This window comes from Gopherus evgoodei, chromosome 3, assembly GCF_007399415.2.
Source record: "Gopherus evgoodei ecotype Sinaloan lineage chromosome 3, rGopEvg1_v1.p, whole genome shotgun sequence".
NCBI classification, from domain to species: Eukaryota; Metazoa; Chordata; order Testudines; family Testudinidae; genus Gopherus; species Gopherus evgoodei.
In genome coordinates this window covers 72,036,057-72,060,444 of record NC_044324.1, presented here as the reverse complement: position 1 = coordinate 72,060,444, position 24,388 = coordinate 72,036,057, and the positions used below count along the sequence as shown (strand labels likewise).

Genomic DNA, 24,388 nt, shown 5'->3' with positions numbered 1-24,388 from the left:
TACTTGACAATTATTTATGGATTTTATCCTCAACACATCTGTGAGATATGGAACTATTTTTCCTATTTGCAGATGAGGAATGGAGGCACTGGGTAACTTAAGTCAATTGCCCAAGGTCTGTGACCCAATGAAGAACTGAACACAGGTCTCAAATCTCAGTCTAGTGCTTTATTCTCTAGAAGATCCTTCCAACTATATTAGTACTGTTATTGCATCATTCAAAAAACAAAATAAATAAATATTTAAGCTCAACAGAAACTTTAGAATATTGAAGTGACTAACCTGTGAAGTTCTCTTTTTCTTCATCTGAAAGCAACTGCCTTTTCTGCAAGTGTAGGTTTTGTAGAGCAATTTCCAACATTTCTGGTGGAACCGCACAGCATTCCACAGCTTTTTGAAGAAGCTGTTTACACTTCTTTACATTTCCTAGTAAGCAGTAAGGGACAGAGAATTCATTAAAAGCCAAGCTTCCCCCTCCCCCACTTCTTCCCCCAGCATGCTGCCTTCCTGTGCCGCCTCCTCTCCTTCCCTGTGCCGATCAGCTGATCGCCATTGGTGGGGGGGGGGGCGGGGAGCAGAGCCGCAGCATGCTCGCTGCTCCGGGGAAGGAGGCAGAGAAGGGGAGGGGGCGGGCAGACAGGGCCCTGGGGAAAGGGGTGGAATCGGGCGTATCCCCTCCAGCCCCCTGGTGTGAGCCACTCATGGCAGGGGGCTGGGAGCACCCCCACGAGCTGAGCATCCCAGCCCTCTGCCCTGACCCCTGCACTCCCCACAACCCCAGCCCTGACTTCTGCACCCCTCACCCATACCCAGCCATCCCACACCCTGAATCCTGCACCCCCTCACACAGCTTCAGCCCCCGTTCTGACTCCTTCACCCCCCCAACATACCCAGCCCCCCCTCACCTCATGCCCCGACTCTTGCACACACACACCCTTGCACATCTCCACCCTCGCCCTGAGCACCAGACAGGAGCTCCTGCACCCCCTCCCCCCACATTCCCACCTGCACCCCTAGCCTGGGGTGCTGGCCGACAGCCCTGCTCAGCCCGCTGCCAGTCTGGGTTCTCAGCTGCCGCCCCTTGCCAGCCGGGGTTCCGCAGGCCCCGCTCAGCCTGCTGCCGGCCTAGGTGAACGGAATCCAGGCCGGCAGCAGGCCGAGTAGGCCAGCGGAGTAAGAGCAGCATTTTAATTTAATTTTAAATTAAGCTTCTTAAACATTTTGAAAACCTTGTTTACTTTACATACAACAATAGTTTAGGTATATAATACAGACTTGTAGAGACCTTCTAAAAAATGTTAAAATGTATTACTGGCACACGAAACCTTAAGTTAAAGTGCATATGTGAAGACTTGGTACACCACTTCTGAAAGGTTGCCGACCTCTGGTCTCTTGCATCTCCAGAACTCATTCCAGTAAGTGTCTGGAGCACTCCTAAGCCCACACAAAGCAGCTGGAGGAGAGATGGTGGTGCTGCCCCTTTTATAAACTTTCAGGCCAGTGGTTATGGCACTTACCCAGGCTATGGAAGACAGGTCCATTTCAATATGTATTGGTGAAAGGGGACTGGAATCTGGGTCTGCCATCTCCAAGATGAGTGCCCTAACCACCAGGCTAGTCTCTCTCCCCCTTTCTGGCCCAAAAACAGTGGAACAACTCCTATAAGAGGGTGATAGAGACCTGTCCCAGAATACCCCAAGCCCTAGAGGTTAGGGCAAATCATCTGGGAGGTGGGAAACAAATTCATATCCATTCTTCACATCAAGCAGAGGGGGAAATGGAACAAGGTCTCCCAAATCCAGGGTGAACATTCTAACCACTGGGCTGAAAGTTATAATAAAGGGACATTACCGCCACCTTGTTTTTTGAGAAAGAGGGCTTTGACATCTAACCCCAGGGAAAAGTTCAGGCTGAATTTCTAGTGGAGTTAAGTGCTTACGTGCTGGTTGGGGGAAGTGCATAGGTCCCTTTGAGGAAGATGGGCTAAGGCCACCCTCCTCTCCTTGGCATTTCCTACTAGCTAACTTGGATTGCTGCCTGCTCAGCTTGCTGGCTTTTGTGGATCCCATTCTTAGGCACCTAACTCTTTCCATGAATTGTATAGAATGCCTCGGTGCCTCACTCAGAGCTGTGGATTCCACTGGGTCTCAAGGCACCTAAAAATCAGATGTTATAGCCCACAATTAGTGATAATTGGTAAAAATGTGATTCAAGTGACTTGTCCAGTGGCACAAAGGAACTCTGTGGCAGACAGGGATAGAATCCATTTCTCCAGGATGACATCCAATTACCTTAACCGAGAGACCATTTTTTCTCTTTCAACAATCCCCTACCTCATTCACTACACATTTTCCAGCTTCTTCAACTAATAAGGCAGGGGTCCTACAGACAACAACCTCATTCATTATACAACCCTGATTAATGCCCACATTAATTTCTGAGCATTGAATAACATGGGATCCTGTGGGGGTCGGAGGGCACAACTATGTGACCATGCTTTTAAAAATCTTTCATAACACATAGACACAAGGGTGTTAAATTAAGGCTGTATGGGCAATCTTAATTCAGTCCTTTTCTACTATTGAATGCTTGGCTTTGCAATCTTACTATTCAGAGCTGGGTATTTTTGGAAGTAGTTAGTATTCATGATAGGAAACAACTATAGCATTTACAAATATTCAGTAAGTCTCTGTAAATGAAGACAAAGGAGGAGGAGCAGCCGTTGGGGCAACTAATTAAGTCAGTCAGTGACCAGGTATAATCATTTATCACATTCCCTCACAGCCTCCAGTGTCTAAAAAGAAGAATCTAGTTCTCTGTAAGCAGGTATACATAATTAGAAAGTCTAGTGGCCTCCTCTAGGGGCCACTGTGGCATTAAAAAAAGGTAACAAGAGTCACTGCCAATTACTGGAGGCAATTTCTCTAGGAGGAGAGGAACATATAGAGGAGCATAAAACAAAGCAGTTGGGCAATATGTCTTAATAACAAGGGAACTAAGTTACAGGGAAGCATGGGCTAGAGATCAGAATAAGGGAACAGAACAGACAAGGAGGGGTATCTGTGAAACTGAAGACACTGATTAACTTCCTCCAAGAAAGGTTACACTTATTACATTAAGTGTTGCTAAAATACTTAACTTTTCCATTTAATTAAGTTCTGTAATTACTTCAGGAATTTTGTTTGATCATAACACAGGTGTTTCATAAGCCACTCTTTATTAAGACATGCTCCATAGTATGATAAAGTTTGAGAACTCCTGCTATTGTCTACCTACTGCAGTTTCTAACAGAGTTGTGACTATAGACCCCAACTATACAGAGTATGCAGGAGCATCGCACTGAGCACAGACCAGCAATACCAGTAAGTACAGATGTCATGAGTTGAGACTGAATACAAACCTGACGAGATAATCTCTTCTCATAATACAATTTTTATCCACTCCGGATATCAAAAAAAAATAGATATTTAAATATATTTTCCTTTTATAAAATAAACCTGAATAAAATTAAATTTGAAATTATGACAACCTATGTTAAGCCCTAATCTATTAAAATCACTTAAAAAAATTAAAAAGTACACTGCATCACTGAGCCTTTCAAAAACGTTATTGGGTTAAAAGGTGCTGCTGTTTTAATTATATACAGAATTGAGGGAAATTTCAACTAGTTAGGTCAACACAAGCTTCATAAATATTTTATAATGTCACATGCTGCATTAAGTATCTGTATTATTTTCCATCTTTACAACAGAGAGAATGCTCCAGACATTTTTCCAAGTGTAAGTACTCCCAGTTATTGTATAGACAAGCTTTAGCTTTAATTACTTTAGGTTTCAGTTTAGCTAGCAAGTACTGAAAGAAGTTACTCACTTTGTGCAGTAGCGATGATTCTTCGAGCTGTTCCCTCCTATGGGTGCTCCACTGTGGGCATGTCTGCATCCCTGCGCTGCTGATCGGAGGACTTTAGAAGTAGCGTCCATTCAGCCTACGCATGTGCTGCCCCTCGTGGTCTGCTCAGCGTGCACGGGTGAACTCTCCTCAGTTCCTTCTCTACAGCAGAGTCAATGACAATAACTCCAAAGTGGAGGTGAGGAGAGTAGGTCATGGAATACTCATGGGGGAGGACGGGGGCATCTCAAAGAACCATCGTTGCTGCACAAAGGGTGTCACTTCTTTTTCATTGAGTAGCATGCCAATAGATGCTCCACTGTAGGTGACTCATAAGCAGTGCCCCCCACTGGAGGCTGGGGCTTCAGAGTTAAGTCTGTTATAGCATTGTGACACTGAATCTGGCGTCTACAGCAGAGTCCCCAGAATTGCATAGTGTTCTGCAAAGGCATGTGCAGATGCCCAGGTAGCTGCTCTGCAGATTTCTGATATAGAGATATCCTTAGAGAAGGTGACGGAAGAGGAGACCAATCTCGCAGAGTGCATGCATATTGAAGATAGGGGTGCTACATTACACGTCTGGTAACAGAGTTTGATACAGTTCAAGACCTATTTGGAGAGTTTTGAGCTGAAATCACTGTACCTTTTGACCTATCTGCAATGGAGAGGAAGAGTCTCTAAGATTTTCTAAAAGCTCTTGTCCTGTCCAAATAGAAGTCCACGGCTCTCCTCACATCAAGCATATGTAGAACGGCTTCCCTATTATGCTGATGAGATTTGGGAGAAAAGATTGGAAGCTGAATAAGTTGGTTGATATGAAATGTGCAAGTCACCTTCGGAGTGAACTTTGGATGTGGTCTAAGTGTAACTTTGTCAGGGAAGAACACTGTGAAGGGAGGATGTGCCATCTCCCCTATCCTTCTCACCGAGGTGATGGCAATCAGAAATGCCGCCTTCCTGGAAAGCTGAATTAAAGAACAAGTGGTCGGGGTGATTGCGATGATGGGATGGATTGAACCCTCAGCAAGTTTGCGGATGACACTAAGCTGGGGGGAGAGGTAGATATGCTGGAGGGTAGAGATAGGGTCCAGAGTGACACAGACAAATTGGATGATTGAGCCAAAAGAAATCTGATGAGGTTCAACAAGGAAAAGTGCAGAGTCTTGCACTTAGGAAAGAAGAATCCCATGCACTGCTACAGGCTGGGGACCAACTGGCTAAAGAGCAGTTCTGCAGAAAAGGAACTGGGGATTACAGGGGATGAGAAGCTGGATATGAGCCAACAGTGTGCCCTTGTTGCCAAAAAGGCTAACGGCATATTGGGCTGCACTAGTAGGAGCACTGCCAGCAGATCAAGGGAAGTGATTATTCCCCTCTATTCGGCACTGGTGAGGCCACATCTTGAGTACTGTATCCAGTTTTGGCTCCCCACTAAAGAAAGGATGTGAACAAATTGGAGAGAGTCCAGTAGAGGGCAGTGAAAATGATTAGAGGTCTGGGGCACATGACTGACGAGGAGAGGTGGAGGGAACTGGGCTTATTCAGTTTGCAGAAGAAAAGAATCAGGCGGGATTTGATAGCAGCCTTCAACTACCTGAAGGGGGGTTCCAAACAGAATGAAGCTCGGCTGTTCTCAGTGGTGGCAGAAGACAGGACAAGAAGCAATGGTCTTAAGTTGCAGTGCGGGAGGTCTAGGTTGGATATTAGGAAACACTATTTCACTAGGAGGGTGGTGAAGCACTGGAATGGGTTACCTAGGGAGGTGGTGGAATCTCTTTCCTTAGAGGTTTTTTAAGGCCCAGCTTGACAAAGCCCTGGCTGGGATGATTTAGTTGAGGTTGGTCCTAATTTAAGCAGAGGGTTGGACTAGATGACCTCCTGAGGTCTCTTCCAACTTTAATTTTCTATGATTCTATGGGTTCAAAAGGCAGTCTAGTCAGACCTTTTAACACTAGATTGAGATCCCATTGTGGGGTAGGAAGTCTGGGCTGGGGAAAGAGGTTCACTATGCCCTTGAGAAATCTCTGTAGCCTGGTGGGAGAAATTTGAGTATCCTTCCACCTACCGGCGAAAGATCGCAATTACTGCTACATTAACCTTCAGTGAGCTAATAGACTCCCAAGTTCTTAAAAGTCAACAGATATTCCAGGACTACAGGTACAGTGGCTATGTCTGGGGTGATGCCATCAGGCTGGCACCAGATTTGAAATGTTTTCCACTTTTGTAAGTAGGTACAACGAGTAGCTACTGCCTTACTGTGTAATAACACCTGCTGTACCTCCTCAGAGCAAGATGTCCCTACATGCTGGAACCATGAGGGAGTCAGACTTTGAGCCACAGTATTTGCAGGTTGGGATGGAGCGTCTGTCTCTGATTCTGCGATAGAAGGTAGGGAGTGACTGCCAGAATCACCGGTGGACCCAGTGTCAGCTGTGACAACTAAGGATACCATGTCTGTCTGGGCCAAATGGGAGCAATTAGTATGATCTTTTCTTTTTCTCTTTTTACTTTCAATAGGACTTTCAGTAATAGAGGGAATGGAGGAAAGGTGTAAAGAAAGCCCTTGCCCCATGAAAGGAAGAGAGCATCTCCCATGGAGTGTCGTCCAATCCCCACTCTGGTGCAGTACCATGGACATTTCTTGTTCTGGAAAGCAGTGAAGAGGTCTATTGTCGGTGTCCCCCATTATTAGAACACATTAGGGAGTCTCACAGAATCTCTCTCTCATTCGTGGTCGTGTGTGAATTTGCGGCTGAGACCGTCTGCTGTTATGTTGTGTACTCCCAGTAGGTAGGCTGCTGATATTGTGAAATTGGGGGAAATGCACTATAGTTCCATAGCTTCAACGATTCTATGCACAGGGAGGGTGACCTAGCACCTCCCTGTAGGTTTATGTAATACATGTAGATCATATTGTCTATCATGACTTTTGCATGTTTGCCTTCAATCAGCGGGAGGAAGCGAGCGTATGTGTTTCTGATCACTGTGAGTTCAAGCACAATCTCATTATCATTGCCAGATGAGAAATGGCCTTGAGGGGTAACTTCCTCCTCAACTTCAGCCTCCTGTTCCTCTCTTGTCTTTTCAGGGGGTTCAGAAGCCCTCAAAGCAGCAACTGAAGGACAGTGTCTCTTTGGTTGCTGGTAGGCCACACTAGAACGATGGGAGGCCTGTTGTATTTGAGCCTGACAGGAACCCCAGTATGGCCATTGACATAGAAAGGGATCCAGTGGTTGATACCAGGGCTGTCCAAATCAGAGAGGTTGTGGATCAGGACGACAATATGACTGAGGTCCATAGTGAAATTAGGCACCTTTTGTAAGGTGAGAAGAGAGGCAGGAAACCACGTTCTCTTGCTCACTTTCTGATGTGGAAGATGAAAAGGGTGGTGTGAGACAAGAAGTCATCAGCAAGTCAAGGTTCTGGGTGAACTCTCTTCCAGGGCCTTGGTACTGAGCAGAGGCAAAACTGGTGCATCAGACACCAAAAGATCTGTCATGCACCAGAAGTCTAGTGGTGATGAAGGGAACAGTAACAGTGGTGGTTTTAGGTGCCGAGAGGCCTGTACTGACATGGTTGGTGATGTGGACCTGATAAGTATGGTCTGTCGCTGCCTGGAGTACCACAGGTGATACTGATGTCCATGGTCGTACTGAAGGAGCCTTGACGAAACTGATGCTTCCTTGTCTGTTCCCATGGGGTCCATAGGCAACCTGACGCACACTGTCAGGAGGGTACAGTGAGACCACTGGATACCGGATTTATGGTGGTGATGGTAACGATGATACTGATCGAGTGGGGGAGATAGTTTTCAGCTTGATCTGGGCTTGCTATGGGAATTCAAGGACCTTTTCTTAGAGGCCTCACATAAGTGGCTTACAGGCATCTCCTGGAGCTCACCTCCCTTGGAAGTAGAGGGTTGTGCTGAGGTTTCCTGACGCTGCTCAGGTGGCTGAAGGGCTGACTCCATAAGTAGGAGTTTTCTTCAGTTGCGGACACAAACCACACTTCTGTGGGGTATTTCTCTCTTCCAGACAGCAAACGCATTGAGTGTGTCAATCTGTCACTGGGATAGATTCCTTGCAACTGAGGCATTTCTTGAAGCCTGGGGAGCCAGGATATGCTTCCATGCTGATGACAAGTTCTACTCGATAACAATCCAAAGCACTGCAGTCTGATGCACATTCATTTTCATCATCTGAGTCAGATGCCACCAACAGAAGGTTGATTTTCTGTTTCCGTGATTCAGGTTCTGTAGTTTCTGCATCATGTTGCTCTTTTAAGACTTCTGAAAGCATGTTCCACATCTCTTCCCTCTCAGATTTTGGAAGGCACTTCAGATTCTTAAACCTTGGGTCAAGTGCTGCAGCTGTCTTTAGAAATCTCACTTTGTGTTTTGTCAAATATGCAGTGAAAGTGTTCTTAAATCAAACAACGTGTGCTGGGTCATCATCCGAGATTGATATAACATGAAATACATGGCAGAATGCGAGTAAAATACAACCAGGAGACATACAATTCTCCCCCAAGAAGTTTAGTCATAAATGTAAACAACTTTTTTTTTTTTTTTTTTTTTTAAAACAAGCATCAGCATGGAAGCATGTCCTCTGGAAAGGTGGCTGAAGCATGAAGGAGCATACAAGTGTTTAGCATCGCTGGCATGTAAATACCTTGCAACAAAAGTGCTATGTGAACACCTGTTCTCTCTTTTAGATGACATTATAAATAAGAAGTGGGCAGTATTATCTCCCATAAATATAAACAAACTTGTTTGTCTTAGCAATTGGCTGAACAAGAGGTAGGACTGAACAGACTGGTAGGCGCTAAAGTTTTACATTGTTTTGTTTTTGAGCGTAGTAATATAACCAAAAAAACCCCCAAAATTTGTAAATTGCACTTTCATGATAAAGAGATTGCACTACAATACTTGTAAGAGATGAATTGAAAAATACGATTTCTTTTGTTTATTTTTTTAAAAGTATATTATTTTTATTACAAATATTTGCAAAGTGAGCATTGGACACTTTGTATTCTGTATTGTAATTGAAATCAATATATTAGAAAATATAAAAAACATCCAAAAATCTTTATAATAAATTTCAGTTGGTATTCTATGGTTTAACAGTATGATTAATAGCGATTAATTTTTTTAATTGTGATAACTTATGTAATTAACTCAAAAAAGAGTAAACTGCAATTAGTTGACAGCCCTAATAAAAATTAAGAATCTGAATACATGTATGTTAAGCTATATCATTGCTTAAATGAATGTTTACATAGTGTCATCCTGGTTAGCAATGAGTCCCAAGTTTAGTATAAAGTTTATATTAATTTCAAATCAACATGTTTGAATACCAACAAATGAGAATGAATCTTTAAGAAAGGAGTGCAGTGCAAAACAAGATTAAAATCTATGATTAAATCAAGGTTTCCTGCTTGATTATTTAAATCAAGATATTTAAATCAAACCACCATGCCCTGGATGGTTGAGACAATACAGCAAAAAGAAAAAGCAGCATCTTGAGAATGAAGTCATTAGATTACCTGTAAATAAAGTTATAAGATTGACAAGTCAGTCACAAGGAACTAGTTTATTTTTTTTTTTAAATGTGATTCAATTAAATACACATTCATAGGTTTTTAGGTCATTTGTGCAATAGAATACTTCTAATCTGTTGTACTTAAAAGTTCTGACTTTGAAAAAGGAAACTGTCATCCTAGAATTCTGAATGTATTGCTTCACTTACTTCCCAGATGAAATTTATTTAGTTCAGAAATAAAATAAGAAAGCAGCCTTTCCTGAATGCCAGTCCAGAAAACTCAACGTCAATCTGAAAGTTTTTTCTGACTCATAGGATCACCAAATGTGTGCAGAATCTTTATTTGGAATTTATCTAACAGTTTTATTCATAGTGACCAAACCAGAAAATAATTTGGCTTAGTTTTACCTGTGCTAAAAGCGCAGGAGTAGTTGTAAAACCCAACAGACCACGTTTATCACTAAAAGGGCTAGGGGACTGCTACCTCCCTATATCGTCATATAAAAAGGCAGAACATAGCTTTTTTCTCTTCCAGCCTCCTGTGGCCCACAGATTGGACTGGGTAGACTGAAGGAAGAGAGTGCACTACCATGAAGGGCAGCACAAATCCACCTTGAAGTACCCTGTGGCACCATGGAACTGCACCAACCCTCTCTCAGGGCTATGGCTGAATGCCATAAAAGCCTAGTTTAGCCCAGAGTGAGATTATGAATCAGAATACTCTTAGCGAGCCAGAGCAGTTGAGTGATGTTTTTATCTTTAAAGAAAGTCACTTTTCAGACTAAGACTGCATTTTCAGCAGGAAAATGGATGCTGTAAAGTAAAACACTCTTGTATGAAAACATCCCATAGCCAAATGATATAATCAAACAACAGGTGGAGCTGGTAGATATAAAGGTCAATTTAATCCCAAATAATCCTTGACACCATTTTTAATTTCTGTAATTCGCTCAGATTCTATGATGAGTGAAATATAAGTGATGAGAGAAATATAAACAACAGTAGCTTTGACATTAATATCTTACCTATTGCAGAGCCATTTGTACTCATTTATGTGTGCAGTAGTTCTACATATATTGCCAGTGTTCCCAAAATAAGGTACACCTCTACCCCAATATAATGCTGTTCTCAGGAGCCAAAAAATCTTACCATGTTATAGGTGAAACCATGTTATATCGAACGTGCTTTGATCCCCCCACCCCACCCCCGGAGCACTGCTTTACCATGTTATATCCAAATTCATGTTATATCGGGTTGCGTTATATCGGGGTTGAGGTGAATAAGGTCTTCAGTTTGGTTTATTTATTATATAGCACCATTAGTGTGCATGGCACTTTGACAAATCACTCTGCCTTGAATATTTTATAGTCCAATTTAAACAGAAAAGTAAAGTGAGTAAGTTATATCATTACACAAATGCACATTTTTTTCTTAGATGCAGGTGGCAACGTTAGTAAGACAGAGAGTCTTCTGTCAAATATTACAAATGGTAGCCAGTCTGGAGTGAGGCGTTCCACACTAAGCCTTCTCACTATTGAGAATCTCCAAAGCTTAAGAAAACTTATGGCTATTTTAGCACTTTGCCAAAATGTATCTGCCTGATGAGACACAGTAGATTATATTACCATGTTGCAGAACAAGAACAATAAATTGCTGTGATGCACACTGCTAGACAACCATTATATGTGCATTTATATATATGCGCATATAATGGTTGTCTAGCAATGACAGGAAAAGGAGATGAAAGGAGAAAAATTTAATAGAGCCTACCCAGAAGCAGGAAGATAATTCCTTCCCTAAAAACAGTAGCCTATCTACCTTAAGGGCTTCTGAGGCAGGATTCACCTAAAAACTGATGAAAGTCTGCATCAGCTCTTGGTTGTCTGGTACAGTCAGTACTCTTTGTACAAGTTGTAAACAGAAAGGGTTATGGGCAGAGTGCTTTGATTTAAATCAGTAATTTTAATCTTGATTTAAATCTGCAAGCAAGAAACTTTGGATTTAATCATTGATTTTCATCTTGTTTAGTTTAGCATTTGTATTCTTTCTTGTCTTATAGAAAGGTTTGTTCTCACGGGTTGGTAAAACATCTTGACTTGCAACTAAAAATAACTTCTTCTCTGTAGGAAAGACACCACCTACATTTCCACTAGAGCCTTCTGGGCTAAAAGAGGAAGTCTGCTCAAGAGAAGGAGAAAAGTAAAGCAGTGTAGAGGACACCTTCCTCATCCCATCCACTGGAGCATCTTTAACCTATGGTTTCAGATCCAAGTAGCCCCTGGGAGGGTGGCAATTGAAATTGGAGGAAGCAAATGTGGATATCAGTGATAAAGTCAGAGAGAATAATAAGACGACTTCTTGGAGGGAGTAAGCCTTTGGATGTATTAGAATCCAATTTCACTAGCCCATCTAGAAATTTAGGTGGCCTGAAACCTGGGTATTTGAGACATGCAAGATTTCTTCCCAGATGAGCAGGGGGAATCCTTTATGAGCAGTTTCCTCTTGGTTCTGAAAATTCAGGTACACCACCACAGCTCTATTTTCCAACATGGTTTGGACATGGCTGCACAAGGTTATGCTGGTCCAGCCATAGCTATCAGAAAAAAACTTGTCTCCTCGGGTCCCCCCCAATTCACAATTGTGGAAAAAGAAACAGAAGAGTCAGAACTATTTTAACTGCAGTCACCTGGACTGTAGAAGAGTTAGCTTGCAGAAGAACATGGGTGGAATTGGGTCCAATCAGACTTATACTTCACTGGGTATTTGCTAAAGGAGAATGAACAAATTGAGGACTTAGCTTTGCATCATTTGAAAAGCTGGAGTGGAGAGGTTTAAGACCTCTTTGAGAACTGAAACTAGGCCGCCACTAACGAACCTTGTAAGGAAGAACAAGGAGGCAGATCTTATATTAAATTTCTCCTCCCAGTTAGATCCTGTAGGCTCTATAAAACCTTGAGTGAAAAACTTCAGGATGACAGTAACTACAATGATGGAAAATCCTGTCTCATTTTACAGAGGCTGTTGACTGCTAAGAAACTGAGAACAGTCTATATTTCCATCAGTCACTAATAGCTGACCTGGAGATGACCAAACATAGCTGCTCACACAGTTTGATGGCTCTGTTTTTCAGATGAGAATCTCAAAATGGACACCCTTCTAGAGGAAGGTAGATGACTTCAATTTAGAAAACATGAGCAAGTTCCATCTTGGTCATGGAAAGAGAGATTCTGGTAGATTTTATGGAGCTATCCAAGCAGTGGTATGCACACAAGAACAAGGAAGCACAGCCTGCCATGGCCATTTCTGAAATAAGGAGACTGACCAAGACGTTGCAAAAAAAATCTCCCTCTAAGATAGCTAACCTGCCTCTTCCTGGATTTTTTTTTATTTCAGTTGAGAGTTGTTTAGAAGTTTGTCAGAGATATTAATTATGAGTTAAAAACTACAGGGCGTGAGGGGAGATGATTGACCTAAAATACTTTTTGGATAGGCTACCCTGTGCTTGATTGAAAGATGGGAGGCACTTCTTTGTACTTGTGGAAAAAGCTTCACAGAAAACTTAAGTCTTTACACACATTAAACATTTCCATAGAAAAGTTTTCTGCGGACAAGATTTATCTCTCAGACTTCTAGGCAGAGAAGCAGTATTAAGAGTCTCTCCTATCTCATATGAAGTGTGACAAAGTTCCTCCTCTACCTTGGTGGGTCCTGCGCTAATTGGCAGATTTGCTCACCTCAGTGATCTTCCCCACAGTCTGGGTCAACTTCTCCTGTGTCAGATCAGGAGTTGGGAGGTTTGGGGGGAACTCGGGCCTGCCCTCTACTCCACATTCCAGCCCAGGGCCCTATGGATTGCAGCTGTCTATAGTGCCTCCTGTAACAGCTGCATGACAGCTACAACTCCCTGGGCTACTTCCCCATGGCCTCCTCCAAACATCTTCTTTATCCTCACCACAGGACCTTCCTCCTGGTGTCTGATAACTCTTGCACTCCTTAGTCCTCCAGCAGCACAGCCTCTCACTCTCAGCTCCTTGTGCCTCTTGCTCCCAGCTTCTCACACACACTTCCTCTCCTCTGGCTCCTCCTCGCCTGTCTGGAGTGAGCTCCTTTTTAAACCCAGGTGCCCTGATTAGCCTGCCTTGATTGGCTGCAGGTGATCTAATCAGCCTGTCTGCCTAAATTGGTTCTAGCAGGTTCCTGATTACTCTAGTGCAGCTCCTGCTCTGGTCACTCAGGGAACAGAAAACTACTCATCCAGTGACCAGTATATTTGCCCTCTACCAGACTCCTGTACCCCACTGGTCTGGGTCTGTCACATATCCCCCCTCCCTGCTCAACACCAAGGGGTTGGGCAGCTTGGGAAGCCAGACAGTGCACACATGACAAGCCATCGGCATTGCCGTGACGGCTCCCTGCTCTGTGTTGCACACGGAACTGGAAAGATTGGAGGGATAAGAACCACCTGGTCACCCTTGTGTTCTTCTCCTTATTCTGCTGCATCCGTCGAAGAGGGGCATGGTCGGTCACGAGGACAAATCTGCACCCGAGCAAGTAGTAGCGCAATGCTTCCATGGCCCATTTTATGGCGAGGCACTCTTTCTCCACCACTGCATATTTTTGTTCCCTCAGAAGGAGTTCCTACTGAGGTAGAGAAATGGGTGTTCCTCCTCCCCGACCATCTGTGATAGAATGGCCCCCAACCCTACTTCCTATGCATCTGTCTGCAGAATAAATTCCTTGGTGAAATCAGGGGCTATCAGTACTGGGTTACTGCAGAGGGCAGTTCGTAGGTCTGTGAATGCTTCCTCTGCTGTGTCAGACCATCTCACCAGATCATGTCCACGGGCTTTCACTAGGTCCGTCAGGGGGCTTGCCCTTGTGGCAAAGTGGGGGATAAATCGTCGGTAATACCCCACTGCACCTAGGAATGCCTGGACTTGTTTCCTGCGATGTGACCGGGCCAATTTTGGATGGCCTCCAACTTGTTCACTTGGGGTTTTACCAGATGTTTTCCCACAATGTAGCCAAGATATTTGGCCTCTGTAAACCCTACTGCGCACTTGGCAAGGTTTGCTGTAAGGCCAGCTCATCTGAAGGCATCAAGGACTGCCTCCACCTTCTCTAGGTGGTTTCCCAGTCTGCAGTATGAATGACCACATCGTCCAAGTAGGCAGCAGCATAACTGTTATGCGGGCGTAATAGCTTGTCCATGAAGCGCTGAAAAGTAGTTGGGGCCCCATGTTGTCCAAAAGGGAGGACAGTATATCGAAAAAAAGACTCTCTGGTGTAGAAAACGCAATCTTTTCTTTTGCGTCTTCCGCAAGGGGAATCTGCCAGTACCCCTTTGTCAAGTCTAGAATAGTCAAATACCAGGCATTACCGAGACGGTCCACTAGCTCATCTATGCGAGGTATGGGGTACACATCAATCTGGGATACTTCGTTTAGTCGCCGAAAGTCGTTGCAAAATCTTGTGGTGCCATCAGGTTTGGGCACCAGTACAACTGGGCTGGACCATTGACTGTGGGATTCTTCAATGATCCCCAACTCCAGCTATTTTTTTACTTCTGCTTTTATTTCCTCCCTTTTGGGCACTGGCACCTGATAGGGTCTCATTGTTATTCTGGCCCCAGGGTTTGTGACTGTCCAAAACAGATGGTTATGGGTTAATGTCTCTTTTACCTGTAAAGGGCTAAGAAGCTCAGAAAACCTGGCTGACACCTGACCAGAGGACCAATCGGGGGACAAGATACTTTCAAATCTCGGTGAAGGGAAGTCTTTGTTTGTGCTTTTTGTTTTGGGGGTTGTTCGCTCTTGAGACAAAGAGGGACCAAACGTACAACCAGACTCTCCAAATCTTTATGAATCAGTCTTTCATGTTTCAAGCTTGTAAGTAGCCAGGCAAGGCGGATTAGTCTTATGGTTTGTTTTCTTTCAACTTGTGAATGCTTTTCCTTTTGCTGGAAGGATTTTTACCTCTGTTTGCTGTAACTTTGAATCTAAGGCTGGGAGGGGGTGGAGGTCCCTCCAGTCTATATGAATCTGAATACCTTGTAAGCATTTTCCATCCTGATTTTACAGAGATAATTTTTACTTTTTCTTTCTTTAATTAAAAGCTTTCTTTTTTAAGAATCTGATTGATTTTTTCCTTGTTTTAAAATCCAAGCGATTGAGTCAGAACTCACCAGGGATTGGTGGGGGAAAAGGGGTGGGGGGGAGATCAATTCCTCTTTGTTTTAAGATCCAAGGAGTTTGGATCAGTGTAGCCTTTCAGGGTAACCCAGGGAGGGGAAAGTCTGGGGGGAAAAAGAGTGGAAGGTTAATTTCTCCTTGTTTTAAGACCCAAGAGGTTTGGGACTTGGGTTCCCCAGGGAAGGTTTTGAGGGAACAGAAGGTGTGCCAGACACAGACTTCTGGCTGGTGGCAGTGTACCAGATTTAAGCTATGAATTAAGCTTAAAAGTGATCACGCAGGTCCCCACTTTTTGGACGCTAAAGTCTGAAGTGGGGAAAAAACCCTTGACAGTGATGATGTGGTGATATGTCTCGGTTGTTCGACCTGGTTTTGTTGAAAACACATCTTGGTTCCGGAAGATCATCTCAGACACCTCATTCTTCTGGTCTGATGTTAAATCAGGAGACACTCTCACCTGTTTGGCAGGCTTGTTTTCCTGGGTTAGGTCTTTTTGGACAGTTATGCATGCCTCTTGTGCACCCAGGGTTTCAGAAGGTTGACGTGATAAATCTGTTCTTGTTTTCAGCGTCCTGGCTGCCGCACCTTCTAGGTTACTTCCCCCACAGCTTCAAACCACCTCATCGGGTCCCTGCCATTGGACCAGAAGCTTGCTTTCTGCTGTGGGTACCAACACCATAACCCAATCTCCTGGCTGAAACTGTCGGACTTTTGCCTGGCAATTGTAATGGGTTCTCTGGGCCTCCTGTGCCTTTTCCAAATGATCCTGTACAATAGGGGTGACCCGGGCTATCCGGTCTTGCATCTGTATTACACGTTCTATTATATTTCTCCCCTCACTGGGTTCCTCTTCCCAGATCTCTTTGGCGATATATAGTAAGCCATGGGGGTGACACCCACATAATAACTCGAAGGGGAAAAACCCAGTTGAGGCCTGAGGTACCTCCCGGATAGCGAACATAAGATAGAGCAGTAGAGTGTCCCAATCTTTCTCATCCCGACTTACCACCTTCCGTATCATAGTCTTGAGGGTTCGGTTAAACCTTTCTACCAATCCATCAGTTTGTGGATGGTAGACTGAAGTTCTCAGGGTATGTATATGGAGCAGCGTACAGAGGTCCTTTATTAGCTTTGACATAAATGGGGTTCCTTGGTCTGTTAAAATCTCCTTTGGTAGCCCCACTCGGGCAAAGATCCCCACCAGCAAGAGGCTGTGTTCCGCAGGGGGACAGCTTCTGGGTAGCGAGGAGCACAGTCCAAAACAACAAGTATATATTGGTGGCCCCAAGCCGTCTTCTCCAGGGGTCCCACTAGGTCCATGGCTATTCACTCAAAGGGGACTTCTATGATGGGAAGGGGTACTAAAGGTGCCCTCAGGTGGGGACGGGGACTGTGCAGCTGACACTCCGGGCAGGACGCAGAGTACTTCCGCACTTCTTCATGTACTCTGGGCCAGAAGAACCGTCGTAGGACTTGTGCCAGGGTCTTCTCTACCCCAATATGCCCCACAAAAAGATGACTATGAGCAAGACTTAATACAGCGTTCCGGTGTTTTTGAGGTACTACGATCTGCTGTACCTTCTGCTCCTGTACTGGTGCAACCCGGTATAAGAGATTCTTCTTCATTATGAACTAGGGTCCTGGTCCCTGAGTTTTCCCTTCCACGGGGATCACATCTATTTCAGTCACCTCCTTCCTAATGTTGTCGTACCTTGGGTCTTCAGCCTGGTCCCGTCCAAAACTTCCTCTCCCAGAGTTAACCTGCCCAAGATCTAGGGGCTCAGTCTCTGTTGCCTCTACTGGTTCAGAAGCGTTAGGGTGGTCAGACTCGGGTGCTTCTCCCTCCTAGGTGCCCTCCTTTTCAGCTGCTCGGGTCCGCCTACCTACAAGAGCGATCCTTGGGCTTTGAGTCAGTATTCGGGTTCCCAAGGCCTTAGCTGCCCTCCTTTCCCTTTTTGACTTTCTACCCTGTCCAGGAATGGAAAATAAATCTGGGGATATCTCAGAGAAGACTGAGGGTTGACAGTCTACTGTGCATGCCTCACTAACTTCAGGGTCTCCTTTTCCTCCAATATTTCTACTGGGAGTAAGTCTCCAAACCCTGGGAAGTCCCTCCCTATGAGTACCGGGTATGGGAGTTTAGGGACTACACCTGCTGCTACCTCAGTAGTGTTCCCCTGAATCTCGAGTTTTACTGGAATGGCAGGGTAATAACCAACTGTCCCATGGACGCATGTTATCCTTATACGCTTAGCCTGCAGCAGCTGATTACACTTGACGAGCTTCCCCGAGACAAGCGTGATAGCACTCCTCGAATCAACAACCAGTGCCGTGGTCTCTACCCCGTTTAGTTTCACTGGTCTGGTGTACGTATGTGGGGTTAGTGAGACCCCCACAAGGTGGATTAGGAAGCATGGGTCTGCCCAGTTCCCCAGGTTACACTGCGTAGGCTCCTCAGCATTGCAACACTGTGCAGCTATATGTCCCCACTCCCCACAGGCATAACATCTGTATGGAACCCTAGGTATTCCCAGGTCTCTTGGCTTGGGCTACCTAACATCATGACCCTCTTCTCCCTCCATGCTATGACTCTTTGTGGCCTTTGGTGGGCCCTCAACCCTTCTCTTTTTCCACCTTGGCCCTCCTGGTAGCCCAGTCACCTGAGCTCTAGGGCTTGGTGCTGCTAGTTTAACTCAAGGCGCCTCTTCCTTAACTGGTCGGGTCAGCTCCCTCGCTGTCCTTCGCCTCTCTACCAGTGCAACAACCTCATAATAGGTGGAGGGTTCGTTGTGGCTTACCCTGGCATGAAGGTCTGGCGGTAGTCCCCTCATGTATCATTCGATGACCAGAACCTCCAGTATCTCTTCCAGATTCCAGGACTCTGTTCGCAACCACTTTCGTGCGAGATGGATGAAGTCATACAATTGGGACCGCCTGGTACCTCCACTCGTGATACCGCTGGGCCCGCACTGCAGTCGTTACTCCAGATCTGGCCAGGATCTCTGCTTTCAGCTGGGGGCAGTCTGCTGCAGCCTCTCTGGGCAGATCATAGTAAGCCTTCTGGGCCTCCCCACACAGGAATGGGGCAAGGATGCCAGACCACTGATCTCGAGGCCAGGCCTCCTGTAAGGCTATCCTCTCAAAGGCCAGAAGGTGTGCCTCTACATCATGCTCCCGTATCATTTTCTGCAGCCAATGGCTGGCCCATATGATCTGCGCCCTATCATGGCCACGGGTTCAGCTCTGTAAGGTTCTTTACCTGGTTTACCAGTTCCCGCAACATACCTTGGTCTTGAGAAACCTGGTCCATCAGCAGGTGATTAGTCTCTTGCTGCAGCCGCACTGCCTCCTGTTGGGCAGCTGCCTGGACACAGGTAGCCTCCTGCTGGGCCGCTGTAGCTTGTATGAATGCTCGCATTATGTCATCCATTGCGGTGAAAAAAAAAAACGCACCCTCTACTATTTTTTTTTAAATCACCCTCCTTGTGCCGTGCTGTGCATACCAGATACCACTCCTGACACCAGTTGTGAAAAAGTTCCTCCTCTACCTTGGTGGGTCCTGTGCTTATTGGCAGATTTGCTCACCTCAGTGATCTTCCCCACAGTCTGGGTCCACTCCTCCTGTGTCGGATCAGGAGTTGGGAGGTTTGGGGGGAACTCGGGCCCACCCTCTACTCCACGTTCCAGCCCAGGGCCCTATGGATTGCAGCTGTCTATTGTGCCTCCTGTAACAGCTGCATGACAGCTACAACTCCCCTGGGCTACTTCCCCATGGCCTCCTCCAAACACCTTCTTTATCCTCACCACAGGACCTTCCTCCTGGTGTCTGATAATGCTTGTATTCCTTAGTCCTCCATCAGCACAGCCTCTCACTCTCAGCTCCTTGTGCCTCTTGCTCCCATCTCCTCACACATACGTTCTCTCCTCTGGCTCCTACTCGCCTGACTGGAGTGAGCTCCTTTTTAAACCCAGGTGCCCTGATTAGCCTGCCTTGATTGGCTGCAGGTGATCTAATCAGCCTGTCTGCCTTAATTGGTTCTAGCAGGTTCCTGATTACTCTAGTGCAGCCCCTGCTCTAGTCAACTCAGGGAACAGAAAACTACTCATCCAGTGACCAGTATATTTGCCCTCTACCAGATTCCTGTACCTCGTTTGTCTGGGTCTGTCACAGAAGCTATACTAAAATATGTTGGAAGATCTGCTTTTTTTAATGATATGGATTATGTAGGCTTCAGTAATCAGTCCTAAATATACCATATTCAACAGAACACATTTTCTATAACAAATCTGAGACCCATATTCTACTAAAAGAAAAAAAAACCTCTTTTCTGAAGGGAAGAAACCAATATTCTATTTTCTTAATATATTAACAATTACTTATTTTTTATACAAATATAAAATAATGAGGCAAAAGCTTCCAATATTAGACCAACTTCCACATACCTTGTGACAGTTCGAATTGTGCCAAAGCTACGTGCACGAAAGCAAATTTCTTGCAGTTCAGTCTGGCAAGATGAAACTGGTCACGTGCCTCCTCTGGGTCTTGAAAACTGTAAAATAGAACACACAGATACTTATGCAGAGAGGAAAAGCAGGAAATGAAAGAGTAAAGGAAATTTAAGGGCAGGGATCCATATATTTAGTGATGGACAAGGAATCTACTGCAAAATTCACCTTTGTCACAGTACTGCCCTCCATTAGCTAAACAAAAATCTTTCTACTCCTCACAACTGTTAAAAAATAAATTAAACAAATGTACACTGTTTCCTTGAGTCTGCAGGAAGACAAAGAATAACAGAGGTGTTAACTGCCCTAGTCAATACCAGTGAGGGTATTCTCAAACCTGAGGAGGAGAATTTTAACTACCAATACTTTTTTTCTTGAAGATAATTTTAGCTGAAAAAAATTAGCAATATACTTAAACCACACACAAACCTCCAACATGCGTATAAGGTGCTAAAACCCAAGTGTTCAAGCCTCCAGCTTTCCCCTAATTTATGTTTTTGCCACTATAAAAATCTGCAGTGTACCAAAAATATTAGAATGAGGTGATAATGTGAAAAAAATTAATACAACATCAAGACACAGGAGCTACTATATTAATTGAATTCTGAAATGAATCTGTCACAGAATTTCCAGTCTGCCACATCAAACTGTTGCAGAATCCAGGGATTTTGCCACAGAAACAAGGTACAACTTCCCAAAGCTTGTGGCAGTGCTGAAGTTGGTGCCTCAACTAATAGTCTCACCTGTGCTGGCCTCGATGTTACCTCAGCAGGTACCAAGTCAATGACTAGGCTTCTTGTAGAAGTCCACCCATTAGTAACAACAAGCTGCGAGTCTCCACACACACTCTAACCTTGCTACACAATGGTTCCCTAAACACTTACTGAAGCTTTACAGTGTCTCAAATGTCCTTTAGAAGAGGAACCCTTTTTTGCTTTTGAAGTCAGATTTCATCCTGAGACTGACTTGTGGGTCTTACAAGGTGTTCTCGGAGAAGGAAAACACTTCTTCTCCAGTCCCAGAATCTCTGACCACACACAACAGGGAAGTCAGAAAGGGCCATAGGCGAACCACTTGAGGCCAAGAGAAAAGTGCTGAGTCCAGACAACCCAGGTCCAAGGAGGGATGCATGGCACACTTGGGCAGAACCAAGCTCCTGGTACCAAGGAAAAATAAGCTTGGAAAAGTAAATATAAAAAACCTTTACAAAAACTGAAATAAAATATTGCCAAGGGGAAAAAAAAACACCATGTATAACCTAAACTATTATTTACAATATGAAGAAAAAGCTTTCCCGAGATAAAAAGGAAACCTTGAGCAACAGTCCACAGACAGCTCCACAGGTAGTAAGAAGGAACTGAAGAGAGCGTGGGGGCAACTCCACTCTTTACACACTCAGCTTGATGTATGAAGAAGTGAATAGCACATGCGCTGCCCTGACAGGTACCACTAAGGAAACTCTGGGTAGACATACTAGTACACTAGACACACACAGAATGGACATGTGCAGTCTCTCAAAGAAAAACCAGCCCTTTCCACTCCTGTTTCACTGAGAATAAGTTAAGGGGATGTTCATTAGTTTCATTTTATTGGGTAATGTTATATTTTGGTAATTGTCTTGTTTTTCTTACTGATATGACAGAAACAGACAACAGTGCCTATCATTCTGGAATAGTCAAGGGAGCAGGCATGGATAAACCCAAACAATGTTTTTTCTGAAAGATCCATTAATATTAAATAGATAAGTTGCTCCACTGAGAAGTAAGTTGTGTACCACAACACAAAAGTTATAGCAAGTAGGTTCTAAAATTCCAAAGAGGGAAAAAACATGTTTTTTGAGGTGAACAGGTTAAAATACAACTAAGCATTATTACCAACAATACAGAGTTGAGGTGAAACTTGTTAAAATTACAAGTTGCCTATTTTTTGGTACTTCCACACAATATTTAAGTTTTTACAAAATTGGGGTGAAAGGGAAGGAAAGAATGGGAGACCTCCTCATATCATTTTCAACCTTCCTCACACATACAATCCAAGTAAAAGAAAATTATTTTTAAACAAGTGTTACTGAAAGTAACGTAACTGACTAATATTTTGGTGAGATGTGGTGTGTTCCCCCCCACACACACATCCCTATGTGTTAAAAATAAGCTGCTCAATCACACTCATCAGCATATAAGAAAATATTCCAGCTGATGTCACAATAAGTAGCAGAGGGGTAGCCGTGTTAGTCTGGATGTGTAAAAGCAGCAAAGAGTCCTGTGGCACCTTATATAGTAACAGACGTTTTGGAGCATGAGCTTTCGTGCATGCATCCGACGAAGTGGGTATTCACCCATGAAAGCTCATGCTCCAAAACGTCTGTTAGTCTATAAGGTGCCACAGGACTCTTTGCTGCTTTTACAATAAGTAGGTTTACATTAGTCACTTATCCTGCACAAGCAGTTAGTTTCTGTTGGTCCTAGGTGCCCTCTAAATACACCTCTACTTCGATATAACGCAACCCGATAACATGAATTTGGATATAACGCGGTAAAGCAGCGGTTGGGGGGGGTGCGGAGAGGCAGGGTAGCACGCTTCAGCGGATCAAAGCAAGTTCAATATAATGTGGTTTCACCTATAACGCGGTAAGATTTTTTGGCTCCTGAGGACAGTGTTATATCCGGGTAGAGGTGTACAAGTTAAACATGAATATTAATAGGAGTATTTATTTGTCCTAAGGGCAAAAGAGACTTTTGTTAATAGTGTCTATTTTGCCATTAGTAAAATTCAGATGTCCTCTTTTGGAGTTTTCTTATTGTAAATTGGTGATTAGTACTTACGCTTTCAACTCAGCAAATCTCACTAGGATCCGAGCATAGTTCTCATTTTGGCTGTGTTTTTCCGCAGGTAGTGCAGCAACTGCTTGACTGTAACGGCCAATCAATCTATTCAATAGACTAATATCAGTCTGAGGTATACCCTTTTTTTCCAGTTTAAGCAAGAAACTCAGCCAGTCTTCTGGATTATTTGCAGTCATCATAATTTGATTAACAGTGCCAGAGTTATCTAAGAGAAAAAAGCAACAACCACCAAATACATTCTTAGATTTATGGTTACAAAGTAACACACACACACACACACACACACACACACACACACACACACACAAAGAAGGGGGGGATTTCAATATTTGCAAAAAATTCTAAATATGAGTAATCTACAAACAAGTGCAGTTACTGAAAGAAAGGATCTAAACAGCATTATTAAGAGGAACTGAAATTTGTCACTTGTTTTGGGCATCACTTCTTAGTCTTAAAAAGACTGTAAAAAGAAAATGCTGAAATAGATTAAACTGTTTTTGCTTAATAGTTCTCAGACTAGTTGACTTTATCATCAATTGCAGTAAGAGTGAAAATGCAGAACAACAAAAAAAACATACCTGTTGTATCAGCTGAGACTTTAGTAAAATTAAGCTCATCAGTAATATTGTCTTCATTTTTATATTTATTTTTCAGGTCTCTGACTCGATTCATGATTGAAGCAATTGTCAGTCCTCTTTCGCTTAAATCCTCCTCCATCTCTAGACACACAGATAAAAGACAAGGTAACTACTGCAAAGTTCTGTTGCAGTCAAGGTTCAAGTGAAAGATTCTGTAGCAGATACCCATTAGAGAAGCCCGAGAGGCGTCCTCACGTACATTTTGAAGATTAAGACCATTCCATATCTATGTATGAGATACTTATTTCAGCAAAAGCTAAGAACTTCTGTTATCAAGGCAATTTTAATATAATTTTGAAACAAATTATTTTTACTAGTTTGTTAATGGTATCCAGAACTTAGCACTACTTTTTCCCTATGCATACACAAACATGTATTTAAGAGCATTCTTTGAATGCAGGGTGTGCATTGCTTAGCACTTTGAAATTTTTCAGGGCAATTTATTCCTTGATGGATTTGACTCAATAGTACATTTTAATTGAATGTTACCATCAAAAAAAAGTGCAATTAAAAAAAAGATCTGATGCCCTTAAGTGAAATAAACACATATACAAATATTTTTTTGTAGTCACACAAACACATATTTCAAAGTATTTGGTTGTTATAGTTCCTGCAGACACCTGGCTTTACAGTGCTGTAAGTTTCCATGGTGCTTTATAAGATATTACAAGATAGATCCCTCTCCCAAAGTTGCAATTTAAATAAGACATTATACAGACAATAAAGACAAACAGGTATATGTCTTGATGAAACAGGGAGGAAAAATGAAGGCTCAGCACATG

At 43.7% G+C, this 24,388-nt stretch overlaps 1 protein-coding gene across 1 annotated transcript in view; it reads right to left on the bottom strand.

Annotated features, from left to right (window-relative positions):
* The window catches only part of TTK (TTK protein kinase), a 113,384-nt gene that overhangs the window by 69,248 nt on the left and 19,748 nt on the right, over nt 1-24,388 (bottom strand). Inside the window, exons 2-5 of the mRNA XM_030555803.1 lie at nt 23,547-23,687; nt 22,948-23,173; nt 20,063-20,169; nt 283-426 (exon numbers count right to left, since the gene is read on the bottom strand). Coding sequence (XP_030411663.1) covers nt 283-426; nt 20,063-20,169; nt 22,948-23,173; nt 23,547-23,685 — 616 coding nt within the window. The 5' untranslated portion in view covers nt 23,686-23,687. The remainder of the gene's footprint in view (nt 1-282; nt 427-20,062; nt 20,170-22,947; nt 23,174-23,546; nt 23,688-24,388) is intronic.